This window comes from Epinephelus fuscoguttatus, linkage group LG10, assembly GCF_011397635.1.
Source record: "Epinephelus fuscoguttatus linkage group LG10, E.fuscoguttatus.final_Chr_v1".
NCBI classification, from domain to species: Eukaryota; Metazoa; Chordata; class Actinopteri; order Perciformes; family Serranidae; genus Epinephelus; species Epinephelus fuscoguttatus.
The window spans coordinates 30,214,554-30,235,655 of NC_064761.1; the positions used below are offsets into that span (position 1 = coordinate 30,214,554).

At 40.7% G+C, this 21,102-nt stretch overlaps 1 protein-coding gene and 1 pseudogene across 2 annotated transcripts; both read right to left on the minus strand.

The window, feature by feature from the left end:
- Positions 1–80: 80 nt before the first annotated feature.
- On the minus strand, positions 81–12,022 carry LOC125896079 (cytochrome P450 2J6-like). Of its 2 annotated transcripts, XM_049588411.1 has the most exons (9): positions 11,819–12,022; positions 11,552–11,714; positions 4,397–4,546; positions 4,150–4,310; positions 3,691–3,867; positions 1,912–2,053; positions 1,376–1,563; positions 1,153–1,294; positions 84–726 (listed from the first exon to the last, which is right to left on the minus strand). In XM_049588411.1, exons 1-9 carry the CDS (start codon positions 12,020–12,022, stop codon positions 551–553), a joined length of 1,503 nt encoding a protein of 500 aa, XP_049444368.1. In that variant the 3' UTR covers positions 84–550. The 2 variants fall into 2 exon arrangements, with proteins under 2 accessions (XP_049444366.1, XP_049444368.1); XM_049588409.1 differs by having other exon boundaries at positions 81–726; positions 1,153–1,563.
- A 1,714-nt stretch (positions 12,023–13,736) lies between these two features.
- On the minus strand, positions 13,737–20,593 carry LOC125896086 (cytochrome P450 2J6-like; annotated as a pseudogene).
- Positions 20,594–21,102: the final 509 nt, after the last annotated feature.

The following is a 21,102-nucleotide window of genomic DNA, read 5'->3' on the forward strand; positions in this document are numbered from 1 at the left end:
ACTTCATGTTCTTTAATTAGTAAAAATTCCAAAAAATGTAATTTTAAGTGATTATAAGTCAATATTAAGACATACACACACACACACACACACACACACACACACACACACACACACACACAAAGATGCACACAGCAGTTTATGTTGTCTATCAGAACTTCCTTTAACTCCAAAGCTTAAAAAAGTCCTATCCTAAACTATATTTGACTCACCACATCATTATCTGAGTTACAATACATAATAAAAAAATGACCACCATATCCTCTTTTGCATGTATTGGAAATCCAGAACGTAACATCATAAACAGTTCTGAGATGGAGCTCACATTCTTGGCTGATATGTGAGACAGAAATCAACAAAAAATAAAAAGTGACTCATGTCAACTTTGTAAATTAAAAAATTAAAAATGATGCCAGATTAAGCTTAACTGGCCTTGAAAATCAATGTGATGCATAATTAGCCATGTATCTATTTGATATAAACCTTGTCATGCTGACATAATTATGACAGGTTATTGCTCTTTTGAGTATTTGTTATGTCAGAGCTACTCTTAGTGTGACGTCACACAGATTTCATATTGACGTGGTGCCAGAGTCACACCAAAGCAATAGTCCATCACAGGCTTCACCCCAGCAGGCATGGAGAAGGTGAAGTGCTGCATAAAGGAGGTGAAGAAGAGGAAAAGCTCCATCCTGGCCAGGTTCTCTCCGAGACACACCCGCTTACCTGAGAGAGGAAAACAAACGGAAACAAACTGAGAATGTCTTTGACACAGTTTTGAGATAAAACTAATTCAAGAGTAGTAGTATTTGCAGACATTTTTGTTACTGTAAGGCCTTTATATGAAGTAGACCTGCCAACTGCATGGCTGACCATTAGAAATTTGTCCTGATATTGTGTCCAAAAAAAAAAGGTTAGAGGTTCACCAACATCAATATTCAGATATCGTTCTTGTTCGGCTCTGCTGGTGCCCACTGGTAGGGCAAAAGTCAGGTATTACTGGGATGGCACTGCACTGATCAGTGACAGGCATTCAACACAAGACCAATCTGCAATCATTATGTAATGAACATCAAATACTGGGACAGGCTCCGGGCTCCTCTCTGAACAGGTTAAGGCATTCATAAAACAAAACATTGTGTTGCTCCTCACCAACAGAGAACGGGATGAAAGCAGCTGGCTTCACAAACTTGCCCTCCTCGTTCAGAAAGTGTCCTGGGTTGAAGGTGTTGGGCGTCTTCCATTCATTCTTATCGAACAGCACCGAGGTCAGATTGGGGATTATTATGAGTCCCTGGTGGTTGGAATCATAATGACAATTCATGAAGAAAGAACATGGTAATGATGTGGCATAAAAATGCGTAGCAGAACTGACCTTTGGGATTGTGTAGCTTCCCAGCTGGATGTCCCTGGTGGTAGCATGAGGCAGGCTGAGAGGAACTATGTTGCCCATCCTCTGGATCTCATGTATGACAGCATCAGTGTACGGCAGGTTTGCACGATCTTCCATGGACACCTGTCTGGACTGTCCAATGACTCTGTCTATCTCAGCCTGGACCTTTGCTGTGCAGCAGGAGAGGAACAGACAGAAGGGGAAAATTCATTTCATCAACAGGCTGGAGAAATGGAGCACAATGCAGCACTGCCACGTTACTGAACAGATATATTTGTGTTCCAGTTGAACTAAAAACTTGAATCAGTCACAATCAGATATGCAGTGTCTTTTACAGGTACCTGTTTGTGCACAGAATTAGTCATAAATGCGAAGGGCACTTGAAAGTGTACAACATTTGTCACCTTAGAGTAAATGTAATTGCGTGATATATCAAATGACCACTTGTTCTGGTGTCAACCATTTGCACATTATTGAGTAAGAACAAAGAGCCGTGTTAGTTTGGTCAGTGATCTTACCCTGGATCTCAGGGTACTTTGCCATGTAGAGGAAAGCCCAGCGCAGGGTGGTGGCCGTGGTCTCAGAGCCAGCCGCAAACAGATCCAAGACAGACATAACCAGGTTTTCCTCATTAAAAGTACTGTCAGCCTGCTCCTTATTCTGAGAATATATACAAATTCAAGCATTCAAAAATGCAATAAAATAATTTTGAAGAATTACATGCAGTGCCAATTACAGCCAGCGTCATAATAATTTCTGATCATAATGTAAGTAAGAACACTATTAAAGGGTTTTAATTTGTGCTGGACCTTGTACCTTGAAAAATATTGAAATGCCTTTGCTTTGCTAGACTACAATAGGTGTATGCTGTTGGAGATAATGCCTTGAAAGACAGTGCTGTCAGGCAGAGGCCATGGCAAATGTGCATGTAAGGTATTTATACTTTCATCAAATACAAGCCAGGAGTGGCATCAGAATGAAAGGTCATGTCATTACAATACAGTAAGAGCTGCTAGTTCTGATGTAGCTGCAAAACAAGCAGATATGATGTTCCCAGAAACTTCCAAGAATCACCACCTTATTGTGGTGGAGGGGTTTGCATGTCCCTGTGACTTAAGAATCTGTGCTGTCCGTGGAAATATATCTCCTGGTAGAGTCTCCCAAGTAAAGTGGTCCCAGGGTAGGGGCTAGGCTAAGAACAGTTTAATAAACCCTGATGAATCAGCATCAAAAGAGATGGAGCACGTTGGCCAGAACAGGAAAACCGGGGCCCTCTAGAGCCAGACCTGGGAGGGGTGCTGGCCAGTGAACTTCTTTAGCTTTGGGCCCACTAATGCACAGCCTGAAAGAACAACATGGAGCTGTCACCTTGTGGGTCCACCACCAGCAAGGGTAGGCATTGGGGTCAGGTGCATTGTGAGCCAAGCATCAGGAAGGAAGGGCTGGGACCAAGACATGCTACCCCTGGCATCGCAGACTGACTCTAGGGATGTGGAATGTCACCTTTCTGGTCGGGAAGGAACCAGAGCTGGTGCAGGAGGCGGAGCTGTACCAACTACATATGGTTGGGCTGACCTATACTTTCAACTAATCTAAAGTTTCTCAGGATGAAAGGCTCTGGGTGGGTGTGGGGCTGGAGTTACCCTCCATCATGCACTGGGTGGTTTTCAACCAAGTGTAAAGCAGTCAGGATGGAAGTCAGTGCCTCCACATCAGAGTCCATGGCTCTCTGCCAGAAAATGGTGGATTTCCTCCCCTGGGTTTGGAGAGAGTGACTGCCTCAAGCAAAGGAGTTCAAGAATCTCAGTGTCTTGTTTAAGGTCCAACGACATTTTGAACCAAATCTACGATCATGAGTTTTGGGTAGTAACCAAAAGAATAAGATTGCGGATACAAGCGGCCAAAATGATTTTCCTTCATAGGGTGGCTGGGCTCAGCCTTAGAGATAGAGGGAGGAGCTCTAACATCCAAAAGGAAGTTTGGAGTAGAGCTGCTGCTCCTCCATGTCAAAAGGGGCCAGTTGAGGATGTTCAGTGATCAGGAAGTCTTTTGGGCGCCTCCGTTTTGGAGTTTATCAGGTACGTCCAACTGGTAGGAGGCCCCAGGGCAGAACATGCTGAAAGGATTATATATCTCATCTGGCCTGGGAACACCTTGCAGTCCCAAAGGAGGGGCTGGAAAGCGTTTCTGGGTAGCTGGATGGATGGATGGATGGATGGATGGACAGACATGACAATGAGCATTTTATGAACAAGCATTATGAGTAAAAAAACAAAGCCACATCTAGTGTCAATCACCATTTCAATCTCATTCAGGTAGCAGTCGATGAAGTCTCTTTGGTCTGAGGGATCCCAGTTCTGTCTGTGCTGCTTAAGCTCCAGTCTTATGAAGTCCTTCACATTGCTCCAGATGTCCAGGACTGTCTGATGTGGCCCTGGCAAACGTCTCATCAGTTGAGGGAAAGCGTTGTAAAGCTGCAGAGGACAGCAGATTAGTAACTATTACTTATTGATAAGACATTTGGGTGAAAGATTATCTATTCATGACAATCCATACCAAATATTCAAACCTGTTTACAAATCAGCTCTTGAGCATCTTACACATTTTCCATATTGAGCTGTGTGTGTACTGAATATTACATACCTGTGTCCAAATAGAGCCTCTTGCATGAGTGATAAACTGTTTTATCATGAGGACTGCCACACAGTAGTACACAGTACTAAGATTTAATAATCAATAGCTTTAAAATGTCGTACCTGTACCCAGATGGAGACTTGAAGCTGGAAAGCTTTGCCCAAGCTCTTCATCAGTTTGATGAACTTCTCATCACTGTACTCAAAGCGATGACCAAAAACCAAGGTGCAGATGATGTTGGAGACAGCATTGTTGAGGACGAGGTGAGGATTGAATGGTTTACCTCCACAATTAGACAGAAAGTTAGATGTAAAGTGTATTCGTGATTGCGTACCATTGTTAATGGTTTGCTGTGCATACACTGTTTACCTTTATGGCTAATGAAGTCTTTTGCACAATGCATAAATTCATTCATGATGACAGGTTCAAGTGACTTCTTGCCAAATCCAAAATATTTGAGGGTCGATAATGCAAAACGCCTCTGCTGCTTCCATGTGTTCCCATTACTGAAACCTACACCTGATGGGAAATACATCAAAAGGAGATAAAAATGAAAAAGAAAAAGACAGAAAATTAATGAATATTCTTTTACACAATACATATTAAACATTAACAATCTCTCCAAAAAAATTGAGCTTTCAACGAAATTCATGACATTTCAGGAACATCAAAGAACTAGTGGCAACAAAAGACAGTTGCTGCAATGCCTCACAAGTGTCTCTGCCAAAAAAAGTTGCACCTGAACACACCACAAGGAATATAACCAACAGTCAACTGCAACACAGACAGGACAGATTCAAAACACTACTTCACCAGTTAGCACATTAACAACACAACCAGATGTTGAAAGAGTGAAGGATATTTACCATTTACACATTTTAGTTGTTTACTTTCCTCACTTCCATTTCTCTTCTGCATTGAGCTGAACTGCCAGTCAGAGTCATTTCATTCACCGATGGGCTACACTGTTTCCAAAACCCATTCAACACACTGAATCAGCAGTAAAAAAAAAGCTGACAAAGGTGAACTACTTCTAACCGCCAAAACTAGAGTGAAAGATGTTTACCAATAGCCCGACAATGACCAACAGCCAATCGTCAGGTTGATGTGTGAGGGCCCTGAGAACACTCAAATTGTTTGGGCACTGGCTTAATTTTTGCAACTGCTAAAAATTGCTGGCTATAAAAATGGATTTGTTATTTTGTGTGAAGTACACCAACAGGAAAGAACTTCGTAAAGACCACTGTGCAGGTAAATTCAGGAGAAAAAAAAATGGGGGTTTTAGGCAATAGACCAGAACGACACTGGCTACTGGCTAAAAATGCCATGGACATGCTTCTTTGTAGGGAATTTGTTTAACCTTTATTTAAACAGGTATCTCACTGAGACACAACATCTCATTTTCAAGAGAGACCTGGTAAGAAAACAAAATATCCTATAGCTCTCACTGCAATTTGAGGTGTGTTTGGATTGTAATTTTGACAGAACTGTACATGTTCCTTTTGTATGAATAAACAACCCTTTGTCTTATAGACATGTCTAATAATTATTTTGGGACCTTGCCTAAACCTGAGTATTTGTGTTAACTTAACAAATAAAGGTAGTTTGGTCAGTCGTTGGATCAGTGACCACACATAGTGGCCAGATACTGCTTTGGCTATCGAGAGTGTGAGGGTATATCACGCTGTGTCGGATGGGGGAACCATCTTATGAGGTACACGTTCCGTTACCTCTGTTACAAAAGTTTATGCACTCTGTCCAAAAGCAATATAGCTCATAAAGTCCATGTAATTTGACATAGTGAATTAGGGTCTGTGATCTGGCCTTGGGCTGCTAAGTCGTATGGATCTACAGTGTTTACTTTGATCAGTTTGTCCAAATGCTGTTGCTTGATCACTGTAGCAGGCCCAGGTAACACAGCAAAATCCTCACAAGATGACGTTGAAAAACAATGTGACAGTTTATGTACCTTGAAAATACAAAATGAAAAGGGTAAAGCATAACATTTGAACTTAATATAAAGTATGAACAAGAACACCAACTATAAGGGCTCATTTATGCTCCCTTTACGTACAAAAATGTATACGTCCGTTTCAAACGATGTTACCGTCACTGCCCACATACTTCCATGCGCCCTTTACGTTGGCATGGATGTTAACCAATATATCCACCAGGGGGCAGCCCAGCGTCAAAACTTGGTGACAACAACAAACTCAAAAACAAACATGGCGACTGTGGAGGAGATACAAGCCCCAACCTCCGGGGGAGACGAGTGAGACCAATGCGGAAGTGCCAAAAACTGCAGTTCACTGACTGTCCACTTGAGGCTGGCTCCGGAAGTGAGTCAATTCCCATAGACCCCCATGTTAAAATGCCCAACTTTAGAGCAGAAATAAACATGTTTACAGCCTGGTACAAAAAATGGTTTTGGTCTCTATAGTTAAGTTCCCCTTTCATGACAACTCTGGGGGGGGGGGGGGGGGATTTTTTTATAACTCTTCCGTTTAAATGTTATTAAGGTTTGAAATTGCGCATAATTAAGGGCGTGGTCACTTTAACTGACAGGTCGCACCATCACGGGTGGCTAACTAGCATGCTAACTAGCCGCTGGCTCTGCTGCAGAGCTGAGCCTCGACTCGGCCGTCTGCTCGGCGTCATCTCAGCCAATTCGTGCCCATGTTCAAGGCATTGAACCTGTACTCTCAGCCGTGTTTGCGCCTTTCGGATAATTTTTCAGGCAAATATTGGAGTAATATGGCTTGCTGTTCGACTAATTATACCAACAGACCGTCCAAGAAGTCTGTGTTCCAGGTTTTTCGGTAAGTGAAATTCTGAAATTCTAGTATTATTTTATTTATGTTTATATGTTAGCACTAATTAGCGGTCACCATCTAGCTTGTCAGCTTATTATTATATTATTAAGTTTTTATTTAATACATGTAAAATCACGTTGATACCGGAGGTCTCATTTTCAAATGCGACCTGTATCACAGCAACATCCACATCAAGTTACAGAGCCACAGACAACACGATACAACACAAGCTTAGCTCGTTAACTAGCTAACCAGCCAGCTAACGGTTAGCCTTCGAGCAAGACGCCAGTCCAGGGATGCATCGAAGTCAGAGCCTGACAGAGAAGTGTTAGGATGTAGGCATTTAGGGAGAGAATATTTTGAACAAAAGGCTGAGGCTGTGTGAGGTTTGAAAATAAAGGTCCACCATGTTAGTTAGCTAACGTGTTGCAATGTTAACGTTGTCATATGAGCAGTGTAATGTTAACGTAACATTAAGGCTATACTTGTGTATGTGAATTAAAAAGTGGCGAACTGTATGAAATTACAATAAGGTGTGTAACGTAATTGAAAAAAAACTAATGTGACATTTGACTGTCACATATAAAATATTAATAAGATTACTGTATGATATAGGCCTGTGTTTACACAACAATAGATAATGCACAGACAGAATATGAGGACTGTGACTGTGATGGCCACCACCTTTTTGTTTTGCTAAAATAAATTGATTATGATCTGTTAAACATTGAAGTAAGTTAAGTTGTATTGTTTGCATGTAATGGAGTCTGTTAAGTAGGTAACCTAACACATATATTACTTTTAATATCTATTTGTCTGTGTAACGTTTTCCTCTAGGTGACCCAGACAGACTGGACCAGTGGACACTCAACACGAGGAGACAGAACTGGACTCCAAACAAGACTTCCCATCTGTGCAGTGAACACTTTGAGAGTCTTCACTTCAGCACTGACTCCAGGATAAAGACACCTTTTTTTCATACAGTACCTCACAAAGAGTCAAGAAACTTATTAGTTTGAAATGATGAATTATTGTCCATAATACATTTAAATGCATTACATAAATTACTAATTGTCATACATTACTAAGTACTCGATTAGGGCACAGCTTGCTCCATACTATTCCTGATAAGGTGAAATTACTGACACACCAGTGCAGTTTAGTGTTCCCCTGATGCAAAAGGCCAAATGAAGATTTTATTAATCAAGGAACATGACATGTATTTACCAGCTTTAACATTTTAGTGCCTTTTATGCAAAGACCCTTTATCAAAGTGAGAATTACTATCTTTTTCCCCACACACAGTCTGTGAAGAAGCAATGGAAAAAATATTCTCATAATGAGACAGGCGAACATAGCATGATTCCACAGTGGCAGTGAGCTTTGAGAACAGTTCAGTTTCCTTTTGATAGCAACAATTATTTTAATGTGGATGAATTGCATACTGTACATTCATACTCCTTTTGTCTTGGTAGTACAGTTAAATTTAAAATCACATTCAAATATAAAGTCGAATATCTACAGAACTTAAACACAAAACTACTTTATGAATGACAGCCACTTACTCAGCAATAAGATCATTTTGGTGGTGAGTGGGCTTTAACCAAGACAGGCTGTAGTCAATGTTTTCTACCTGTGTTTTTAACCTATTATCTTTCTCTCATGTAGGACACTTGTGGAAAGTTACAACGCCTCGACCAATGTGATATTTACTCCACAGTAAAGAGGTTGTTTAACAAGAAATTAAGATTTTGCAAATTATGACACTGGGTCCTAATCCATAGGTTTTATAATTACTGTTATAAATCTTTTCATTTATTCCATGTGTACTTTTTGTAACATTTTAAAATGGATGTTTTCATGAATGCAAGCTTTGACTTAATTTTGTTAAACTGTTTGTGAAATGGTTCGAATTTTTGTGATATAAAGTGGATCAGACAAAATTTACTTTAGAGTAAAAGCAATTTTTTTGAAAGCTGTCTTTCATCAGTTTCCTGTAATGATTGGAAATATAGTGGTGATTTAAACCTTTAACAAAATATAATAGTTATTAATGGCATCCTAATGTTTTCATTTATGTCTTAACATTTACCCAAGTTTGCATTTATCTTAGCAGAATGTAAAAAAAAAAATTTAAAAAAAATGAAAAGCTGATGTTATGTGCTGGTTTTGTTTGGACATTTCTTTAAGACAAATGAAGAAAATTCACTGAGAAACTATTCTTCTTTTGTGAAAAACAAGGAAATATGTGTACACTGAATAGTTTTAAGTCCCGTAGGAGGTATTGTTTATTTGTGACGTGACATATGAGAAGGTTCTGTGGGTATTGCTTGGTATTGAGACTTATATAGTGAGGCTAAAAAAACCAGCAACACATAATTGGCTGATTATCTTTCTGTTTGCCTCACTATAAAAACGTCACAGTACTTTTGCCTGAGGAAGACCCTCTCAGAGTTGGCAGCATAGCCCTTGGGGGCTTCAAAACTGTTGTGTCCAGCTAATTCTTTGTTTTTCACTTTGAGCCCTTTTATCCAGTCACATTCTTCTGTGTTAAAACTAGACTTCTAACAGAGCAGCAAACAAAGGTTACTCTTCAAAATCTTCTCAGGCTCTGCTGCTGGGTGTAAGGTGCTTAGTTATCTTCAAGTACAAAGTTAAAATAATCAGGCCCACACAGAAATGGACAGCTTAATTTTTTGTCAGTGACAATGTTAAACATTAATGCTTAATGTTTTGTCTGTAGTATATGATTTGTTTGCCCTTTCAATTGACAGTCAGATTTGATTGTGAAATACAACATTCAGTCAGTAACAAAGACAAAAGGAGTGCAAATGTAAATAGAATTTATTGAAATTTTAAACAAGTTATAGATGAATATCAAAAACTTAACATTAGCCATGACAGCCTGGGCTATGATCAGGCCTAACAAAATGTGTCCTAAAGGCCAAATTCAAAAGCAGTAACACTGCCAACTGTAAGCAGTTCACTGCGTTTGGAGGTGGTCTTTAAGACAATTAACTAATTTACTTAAAAACATATAATTTCTCCTAGGTGTGAGATGAATGTGTCTGATGTGAGGGTGCTCAATTATGGCACCATTTAAACTATGAACAAATGTAGCCATAACACACATTTCCTGGCCTTATCAATCTTTGCTGGATTGCCACCAGCCTCCCACCTGCACCTTTGGGCCAATGAAGAAAATATTATCTTAATGCCAGGATGCTGGAGGTGAAGCTGGTGCAGGTCCTCCTTCATCATGCTCACCAGCTTGACACTGCTGACCTTCCCCATGTCATTGCCGCCACAGTGGATGATGAGGACATCTGGTGCTGCTCTTCCTCGCAGGGAGTGCGAAAAGAAGGAGAGAAGGCCTCCCCACTGCAGTCAGCCAAACCAGCAGACACGGACGCCCGGCATGCTGAGGGTGCTTCCCAAGGTCTCTGCAGCTCTCTGGACACCACGCCGGACATAGCTGTCACCAATGATCCACGCTGTGTATATGAAAGTAAAATGAGTGTAATAAATTATTAGCGTTATATATTTAAAAAAAGTTGAAGCGTTTTTTTTTTTTTTTAAGATAACAGCTGAATCATTGTTTCAAAGTTTGTTGTATAACGTTAGTTTCAGCTAAACTCAACTTACCTCAAGTTTCGTGAGGGAGCTGGCACCAAGGGAGCAGCCAACACCACAGGGCTAGCCAAAGTAGCGTAGCTTCTTAGCCTCGTAGCTTCTTAGCCTAGCTTGTTAGCCTTAGCTAACTTAGCAGCGCCGAGCGAGGTGGGTGTGTTTAGACAGCCAGGCTTCCTTTGGCCCACCTCTTTGCCCATTTTTGATTGTCCGGGAGTTGGGCGGAGTCAGGCACTGCCAAGATGGCGACGTCCAAAGCGGAGTATTTTGAGCTTCAAATCCACTCTTCAGAAACGGACGGATGACGTCACGGCGACTACGTCCATTATTTTATACACTCTATGTCTTAGCCTCGTAGCTTCTTAGCCTAGCTTGTTAGCCTTAGCTAACTTAGCAGCGCCCAGCGAGGTGGGCGTGTTTTGGCAGCCAGGCTTCCTTTGGCCCACCTCTTTGCCCAATTTTGATTGTCCGGGAGTTGGGCGGAGTCAGGCACTGCCAAGATGGCGACGTCCAGAGCGGAGTATTTTGAGCTTCAAATCCACTCTTCAGAAACGAACGGATGACGTCACGGCAACTACATCCATTATTTTATACAGTCTATGAGGAGATATTGATATTGATTGATGTACCTCTTGCATAAAAGACAAAAACAGAGGCAGCGTTGTAGGAGGCCGTGGTCGGTGAGGCCGTTAAATACATTGTGACTGGAGGACGGAGAATTATTTTCTCTAGTACTGCCGATGAGAGAAATTGAATTGTTATTTCTTCTTCGTGTCTCACTAGGGCTGCGTATCGGGTAGTGACAGCAACACTGCCCCACGGTTTCCGGTGGTACTGCTCCGTTTGGCCCGTATCTGTAAGCTTTATGGAAACGTGCAGAAATACGGACGAAATGAACGCGGAGCATGAACAGAAGGCTCTGTCCGTATCCGGATCTGTATTTAACGGTGAGCATAAATGGGCCTTAACACTGATTGGAGGGGAAGCACACAGTGTCCTCACTCATTTATGTCTTGTATGAGTATTACAATAGCAATGAGTTGAATACATTTGGCTTTGTGTGTGTATTCCGTCTTCTCACCTAGTCCATGACCTATGTCCCACTCCAGAGGGCTGTCTGGTCGGTCCACCAGGCTGTCTCCCTGATTTACCAGAGCTTCTTTCAGAACCTCAAATCTGTTTAACACAACTATCCATGTCTGGCCCATTCGCAGACTGTACACATCTCCATATTTCCCTGCTAACTGAGAGTAGATGAGTGAGAGGAAAAAGGCAGTGCATGGTGCTTTATATAAACATGAGTCCTATCAGTTGCATTAATAAGACATTTTTGATATCTATGATCTACCTGTGTCATACTCTCATGGGTCCTGTTGTAATCCACAGTGAATATGTTGCCCACAACAGGAAATGCCCGAGGTCCTGGAGGGAAGCTGTGCGGCCGACGGTTCTTAATATAATCTGCAGTGAGGATGAAGACAGCAGTGAAGAGCAGCAGACTTCTGACATCCCAGTCAATGTAGGATCCAATTACAGAAAAGACTGAATCCATTCTGCAAACAAGGGCTCAAACCTGCCAGGCTCAGACTACACAATATCTCTGTCTGTCAAAATGGTCCTTTGTGAAAGTCATTAATTCTGGCTGTGATTTGGCTGAGAGACATACTGCATGTTAGTCCCCAACCAATCAGAGCTTGATCTTCACGACCTGTGTGACACCATCAAAGGAGGTGATAGGCAGAGACTTCCTGGAAAAACAATGTTATAAGGAATCCAAAGTGGTGTGTATGCAGGCTGTTATGAAACACCCAGAAAAAGAAAGAAAAAACAGCTGTGACCTTTTCTCTGTTTCACACCAACATCATCGTTCCTCTTCCTCATCAACATGATTGAAGCCTGCATTTTGTTTGCATCTCCTATGAAACTGGTGTCGTCTGCCCTGAGCCAATAATATGACACTTGGCAATCGAACAAAAGCCCACTGGCTGAGGTGGACTCTGCCCGCTTCATTCTTGGAAACAGGATTTCATACACTGTTTGTCTGTGACCCTAAAAGCACGTACTCTGCTCTCTTCATACTTGATAAAAGATTTCAAACACAGTTAATTAGTGAACCCGAAACAGTTATTTTAATTTAGCAGTAGCCTATAATTTGTTGATGTAGATGTGCTGAATTTTATATAAATCACCTGTTTAAAGATTATTAAGGCTTAAATTTGCCCGTAATTAAAGGTGTGGACAGTTTGGGTGGCACATGGGGGCTGTCTCTTGACAAGTTGCTAGCATGGTGACAACACTGGTTAGATAACACAGGGGTAGCTGTAACCCTTAGATTTATGATTGGTAGCACCAAAGTAATGGCTAGTTGGCGCCCTCTGTCACATTTCAGATGTCTATAACTTCTTAGCAGTTCCACCAAAGAGATTTACCCTCTAAATTTCTCAGATGAAACCCCCAGAGATTATAAATTTCACAAATTTAACAAAAATATAAATTGGTGCAGAAATCAGTTTTTCGTATTTCCCACACTATTTGTCCTTCATTATCTAACAAGCCCCCTGATAGATTGTATGTTCCTTTGGTTCCCAGTCCCCTCAGCAAAAAACATAGTTTCTATAAAACTAACTCCACCTTGAGAAGCTACAAAATGTTAATTATGCATTGATGCATCAGTAATGATCAAATAATGTAATATATCTATATCTATATATATCTATATATCTATATATATATATAAATCAAATAAGTCACAGGAGCCATTTTACTGCAGAAGTACTTTCGATTTTGTAAAGGAGTCTGAATGTAGGACTTTTACTGAACAGAGTATGGCTTTTATGAGTTGTTGTGTTACGTAGCAGTTGTAATCATAAATAACCTATTCATCCAGAATGGCTGCAAGGTTTTTACATGACCACAGCAGTATTCTGGACCCTTCTTCATGTTATTTAGTTGTCAGAAATCCCCCAAAATTATTTTTCTTGTTATTTCAAGTCAATATTAACACACAAACACACACACACACACACAAAATAACTGCACATGGCTGTTTATGTTGTCTTATCAGAATTTAAAAATCCTGCTTTAACTCATAACCTCAAAAAATCTCTTCATAAAGTTTGATTTGCCATGTCATTATATGAATACATAACAAAAATCGACCTCCATATCCTCTTTGGCATGTATTAGAAATCAAAATGTTACATCATAAACATTTTTTAGACGTTTCACAAATTTTCGATTTAAATGAGAGAAATCAACAAAAAGACAAAAAAGGTCTAATCTAGCCTAAAAAAAAAAAGTATAATTGAAGCCAAGCAACATTTTGATTTACTTACTAAACCTCCTCATAGTGACATAATGACAAAAAGTTATTACTTTTTTGAGTATTTGTTCTGTCAAATTTACTCTTAGCGTGAGGTTGCGCAGATTTCATATTGACATGGTGCCAGAGTCACACCAAAGTGATAGTCCATTACAGGCTTCACCCCAGCAGGCATTGAGAAGGTGAAGTGCTGCATGAAGGAGGTGAAGAAGAGGAAAAGCTCCATCCTGGCCAGGTTCTCTCCGAGACACACCCGCTTACCTGAGACAGGAAAACAAACAGAAACAAACTGAAAATGTCTTTGGCACAGTTTTGGCCCAGAGTTTAAACTAATTTATGACAACAGCAGAAAACATTCTCATACTGTAAGGTCTTTCTAAGGAGGAGAACTGCCAACTGTTGGGTTAACCATGACAAACTTTGTCCTGATTTCAGGTTTAGACAAAAGGTCAGAGGTTCACCAAAATGATTAGGCACACTTTATACGACACCGATTTCAACTGAAAATGGTAAACTTTAGTTGCATTTTGGCCGATCGTTTACACGACAGCGGCATTTTGGGTGCCTGCAAACACAACATTTTGAAAACGGGTTCCAGAGTGCAGAATGCAGTTGTGCAATATGGTTCCAGTCACTAGGCATGCGCGAGAAAGTCGACCGTCACAACAATGCTGAGCTCTGTTTGTGCTGCTCGCCCTGTTGATTTGAAGTGAAGTGTTGATCTGTTACTGTAGCAACTCCACCTCGTCGTCCATCCAGACAAATTTATCTGTGCATGCTTTCGCCATTGTGTCTTCTTTGTTTTGGTTTGTAATCACCACGTTGTAGAGGAAGGCGCTTCAGCACAGGTGCATGGCATCATGCCGTGGTGTTCCTTTGCAAATTTACACTGCCACCCATTGGCCTGGCATGCATACTACAATGTTTCCAGTAGATTTTGCAGCTCCGTATGAACGGGGATCGTTTCAAGTTTTTAAAATGCAAAGGACAGACTTTTCCGTTTTTAGAGAAACCGTTGTCGTCTAAACAGGGCCTTAGTCAAACATTGCCAATGTTTGGCTCTGTTGGTGCCCACTGGTAGGGCAAAAGTCAAGTATTCCTGGGATGACACTGCAGTGATTTTTTTTTAATTGAACCTTTATTTAACTAGATAAAAGACCCATTGAGATCAAGACCTATTTCACAAGGGTGACCTGGCCAAGAAGGGCAGCAGTACAATTCATAATAAATACCACAAATGTAAAGACAGAAAAAAGATACAAACATTGAAATATAGAAATCTAAACAATTTGACAAATAAAGTGCAGGAGGTATGGTTTCAGTAACAGCTTAAGAACAAAAGCACTGTTTGATAGATTCTCGTTCTCGGTCTTTTAGGAGAGTGAAAGGCTTCAGGTGAAATAAGTTCTGGTATTTTTAGTGCAGATTGGAGAGTATTCCAAGCAGAGGGAGCAGAGAAACTGAACGCTTTTTTTCCCATTTCAGTCCGAACGCAAGGAGCAGACAAGTGCAAAATGTTATTAGATCGTAAGGCATAATGGCTTTAAGTTCTGCTGAAGAAAAGTGCATAAATAGGCAGGAACCAAGCCAAGAAGAGCTTTATAAATCAGAGTCATCCAGTGTGTATACCTTTGTACATTCAAGTACAGGCAGAAAAGTAGCCAATATCAGAAGCTTCCGAGCTCTGAGGGAAAAATATGACTTATTTCTGTAATAGAAACCGAGTTTCATTCTTAATTTGGTGACCAAATTTCTGATGTGAGCATGAAAGCAGTTCTAATTGAGGAGATATTCTCCAGGAGAAAAGATGAATTAGAAAAGAGCATTACTTTGGATTTTTCAGCATTTAAAAGCAGTTTCAGTTGTTCAAGACGAGTCTGCACTACATCAAAAGCGTACTGCAAGAATTCAAATGCCTGTGCAATAGAGTGTGAACAACAATAAATTACAGTATCATCCGCATAAAAATGATATGAGGCATTTGACAAGTTTGTGCACAGATCATTAATGTAAATTGTGAACAAAATGGGTCCTAAGACTGAGCCTTGAGGTACGCCTTTTGTGACCTCAAGAAAGGTGGAACTAACTCAGCCATCTGAACACATTGCATTCTACTTGCCAAATAGTCTGTAAACCAAGTGGCTGCTTGTTTGGAGATGCCAATCTTGAGGAGAATTTTCAACAAAAGACTGTGGTCCACAGTGTCAAATGCCTTGGACAAGTCAATGAACAAGGCAGCACAAAACTTTTTAGAGTCCAATGCCTCAAACACATCATTAAAAACTTTTAGGGCAGCAGTAGCAGTGCTATGCTGCTTCCTAAAACCTGACTGAAGTGGCTTTGATCAGTGACTGGCATTCATCACAAGATGAATGTAGGTATGTTGTTCTTTTCTTGATCATCAGAGTTTTTTCTGGACCAATCTGCAATCATTATGTGCACCGTACAGTCTCAGTGTACACTGGGACATGCTCCGGGCTCCTGTCTAAACAGGTAAATATACTGAAAAAACAAGACATTGTGTTGCTCCTCACCAGCAGAGAAAGGGATGAAAGCAGCTGGCTTCACAAACTTGCCCTCCTTGTTCAGAAAGTGTCCTGGGTTGAAGGTGTTGGGAGTCTTCCATTCATTCTTGTCGAACAGCACCGAGGTCAGATTGGGGATTATTGTAACACCCTGGTGGTTGGAATCATAATGACAATTCATGAAGAAAGAACAGACAGTACATGGTAATGATGTGGCATAAAAATGCGTAGCAGAACTGACCTTTGGGATTGTGTATCCTCCCAGCTGGATGTCCCTGCTGGTAGCATGAGGCACACTGAGAGGAACTATGTTGCCCATCCTCTGGATCTCATGTATGACAGCATCAGTGTAGGGCAGGTTTGCACGATCTTCCATGGACACCTGTCTGGACTGTCCAATGACTTCGTCTATCTCAGCCTGGACCTTTGCTGTGCAACAGGAGGGGAACAGACAGAAGGGAGACTTTATTTCATCAACAGTTTGCAAAAGACCCATGGAGAGATTGAGCACAATGCAGCACTGCCACATTAGTGAACAGATATATTTGTGTTCCAGTTGGACTACAAACTTGAATCAATCACAATCAGTTATGCAGTATCTTTTACAGGTACCTGTTTGTTGCACAGAATTAGTTGTGAATGTGTAGTTCACTTGTAATGACACAACATTTGTCACCTTGAAGTAAATGTAGTCACATGATGTATCAATAATTTTCCACCTACTGAAAGAGCACTTGTTCTGGTGTCACCCATTTGCACAGAGCCGTGTTAGTTTGGTCAGTGATCTTACCCTGGATCTCAGGGTACTTTGCCATGTAGAGGAAAGCCCAGCGCAGAGTGGTGGCCGTGGTCTCAGAGCCAGCCGCAAACAGATCAAAGACAGACATAACCAGGTTTTCCTCATTAAAAGTACTGTCAGCCTGCTCCTTATTCTGAGAATATATACAAATACAAGCGTTCAAAAATGCTGCAAAATAATTTAGAACAAGAACATTAGAACATAAGTTAATAATAACAATAAGAAGAAGAACATTAAAACCTTGTACCTTGAAAAATATTGAAATGCCTTTGCTTTGCTAGACTACAATAGGTGTATGCTGTTGGAGATAAGGCCTTAAAAGACAGTGCTGTCAGGCAGAGGCCATGGCAAATGTTCATGTAAGGTCAGACAAGCATTTTATGTAAAAAAAAAATCAAAGCCACATCTAGTGTCAATCACCATCTCAATCTCTTTCAGGTAGCAGTCGATGAAGTCTCTTTGGTCTGAGGGATCCCAGTTCTGTCTGTGCTGCTTAAGCTCCAGTCTAATGAAGTCCTTTACATTGTTCCAGATGTGCAGGACTGTCTGATGTGGCCCTGGCAAACGTCTCATCAGTTGAGGGAAAGCGTTGTAAAGCTGCAGAGGACAGCAGATTAGAAACTATTACTTATTGATAAGACATTTTGGGGAAAGATTTTCTATTCATGACAATCCATACCAAATATTCAAACCTGTTTACAAATCAGCTCTTGAGCCTTACACATTTTCCATATTGAGCTGTGTGTGTACTGAATATTACATATCTGTGTCCAAATAGAGCCTCTTGCATGAGTGATAAACTGTTTTATCATGAGGACTGCCACACAGTAGTACACAGTATTAAGATTTATTAATCAATAGCTTTAAAATGTCGTACCTGTACCCAGATGGAGACTTGAAGCTGGAAAGCTTTGCCAAAGCTCTTCATCAGTTTGATGAACTTCTCATCACCATACTCAAAGCGATGACCAAAAACCAAGGTGCAGATGATGTTGGAGACAGCGTTGTTGATGACGAGGTGTGGGTAGAATGGTTTACCTCCACAATTAGACAGAAAATTAGATATTAACTGTATTCGTGATTGTGTAGCATTGTTAATGGTTTGTTGTGCATACACTGTTTACCTTCATAGCTACTCAAGTCCTTTGCACAGTGCGTAAATTCATTTAAGATGACGGGTTCAAGTGACTTCTTGCCAAATCCAAAATATTTGAGGGTCGACAATGCAAAACGCCTCTGCTGCTTCCATGTGTTCCCATTGCTTAACACTATACCTGATGGGAAATACATCAAATGAAGTTAAAAATGAAAAAGAAAAAGACAGAAAATGAAGGAATATTCTTTTACAACTCAAATCAACTTTATGGCACATTTCATACAACAGTAACACAAAGTGTCTCACAGAGGTTAAAAACAACAAAAAAAACAAAACAGAAAACAAAAAAGAAAAGAGGAAACCCAACCCTCCCACCCCACATAGAGATACATAAATATACACATAGGCACACACACACACACACACACACACACACACACACACACACACACACACACACCCACAAGCTCACACCCACACACACCAGCTATCACTAAAAAGACATGGCCGTCCACACTGAGAGGGCCCATGGTCCACGGCCACAGGGAGCGCTGCCATAGAGACCATCCCAACCCGGGTAAACAGGAGGCTCCATGCTGAGGTGCAGTGCCCTTCAGCCACCAAGGTCAGAGCTGTCCACTGGACGGCACCCCCATCGGTAGACCAGGAACAACTCTCAGTCTGCTCGGCCCCCATGAGGAAACACTGGAGCTAAAAACTGAGGGACTAAAACAGTAGGATAAGATAAAAGGTATTAAAGGAAACATAAAATTTAGCTCATAAAATTAAGTTAATAACTCAGTAAGAATGATCTAAAACAGCAACATAAAATGCATCAAAACTACAACCTATAACTAAAATAACAAAAGATAAAGATTAAATGAGATAAGAACGTAAAAAGAGGAAGGGTACGAGCATTTTAAAAATAAAACAGATAAATCGGTTAAAAGCCTGATAAAAGGAATTTAAAATAGATAAATAAAGAGATCAGTTAAAAGCCTGATTAAGAAGATCAGTCTTGAGCCTCTTTTTAAAAACATCAACAGATACAAGTTGGGTACATACACATTACATATGAAACAATAACATTCTATGTTCTGCAAAAAGTTTAACTTTCAACACGATTTATGTCATTTCAAGACAAGAGACAAGGCAGTTATTGTTCAGTCAGTTATTGGATCAGTGACCACACACAGTGGCCACATACTTCTTTGGCTACAGAGAACATGACGGTATGTTACGCCGTGTCGGATGGGGGCACCATCTTGTGAGGTACGCACTCCGTTACCTCTGTTACAAAATATCGATCCAAATATCATTGCTTGATCACTGTAGCAGGCCCAGGTAACACAACAAAATCTTCACAAGATGGTGTCCCCATCCAGAAAAAATTTAACATGGTGTGACGCTGGCTTCACATGCTCCAGAGTGTTACCTGTATATAACCAAGCTGTTATGGAATGCAATTTGAGAAGATGATAAATGCATTTAAATGTCATTTAAACACAAAATCTCTTTGACACTATTTCCACAAATGGTTCCTTAGTAACAAATAGGCTATGTTCACCAATAAGTTTGATTTTCAATTTAAAACAATATGACATAGTTTCCGTACCTTAACAATACAAAATGAAAGGGGTGAAAATGGTAAAGCATAACATTTGAACTTAATAAAAAGTATGAGCTATATCACCAACTGTAACAGTGATTGGAGGGGAAGCATTGTCAGCGATCACACAGTGTTTTCACTCATTTATTTCCTGTTTGAGTTTAACAGGAGTCACAATAGCAGTGAGTTGAATACACTGGCTTTGCATTTGTGTGTGTATTCTGTCCCCTAACCTCATCTTTGACTCATGTCCACATGCAGAGGGTTGGCTGGGCGGTCCACCAGGCTGTCTCCCTGATTTACCAGAGCTTCTTTCAGACCTTCAAACCCATTTAACACCACCATCCACCTTTGGCCCATTCGCAGACTGTACACATCTCCATATTTCCCTGCTAACTGAAAGTAGATGAGTGAGAGGAAAAAGGCCGTGCATGGTGCTCAATATAAACATGAGTCCTATCAGTTGCATTAATAAGACATTTTTGATATCTATGATCTACCTGTGTCATACTCTCATGGGTTCTGTTGTAATCCACAGTGAATATGTTGCCCACAACAGGAAATGCCCGAGGTCCTGGAGGGAAGCTGTGCGGCCGACGGCTCTTAATATAATCTGCAGTGAGGATGAAAACTGCAGTGAAGAGCAGCAGACTTCTGACATCCCAGTCAATGTAGGATCCAATTACAGAAAAGATTGAATCCATTCTGCAAACAAGGGCTCAAACCTGCCAGGCTCAGACTACACAATATCTCTGTCTGTCAAAATGTTCCTTGGCAAAAGTCATGAATTCTGGCTGTGATTTGGCTTAAAGACATATTTCATGTGAGTCTCCAACCAATCAGAGCTTGATCTTCACGACCTGCGTGACACCATCAAAGGAGGTGATAGGCAGAGACTTCCAAGATAAACAATGTAACAAGGAATCCAAAGAGGTGTGTATGCAGGCTGTTAAGTGAAGCCAAAAAAAAAAAGAAAAAACAACTGTGAACTTTGTTTTACACCAACATCGTAATTTCTCTTTCACGTCAATATAACTGAAGCCTGTATTTTACTTGCATCTCCTATGAGACTGGTGTCGTCAGCCCTGAGCCAATAAGACACTTGGCAATAGAACAAAAGCCTACTGGCTGACATGGACTCTGCCCACTTCAAACATGGTAAAAAAGAATTTCAAATACTGTTAATCAGTGACCCCAAACAGCGTACCCTGCTCTCTTCATTTAAGCAACATCACACTCAAGGGAGTGATGTTATACTTGTATATCGTCACGCCTATTATT

What these genes read in the sequence shown, in the direction of transcription:
- LOC125896079 (XM_049588409.1), bottom strand. Translation starts at nt 12,022, where the DNA reads ATGGATTCAGTCTTTTCTGTAATTGGATCCTACATTGACTGGGATGTC. An exon ending in GGACATAGGTCATGGACTAG is followed by an intron (nt 4,547 to 11,551) that starts GTGAGAAGACGG and finishes ATTTCCCATCAG; the next exon opens with GTGTAGGTTTCAGTAATGGG. An exon ending in AGACTTCATTAGCCATAAAG is followed by an intron (nt 4,311 to 4,396) that starts GTAAACAGTGTA and finishes CTAATTGTGGAG; the next exon opens with GTAAACCATTCAATCCTCAC.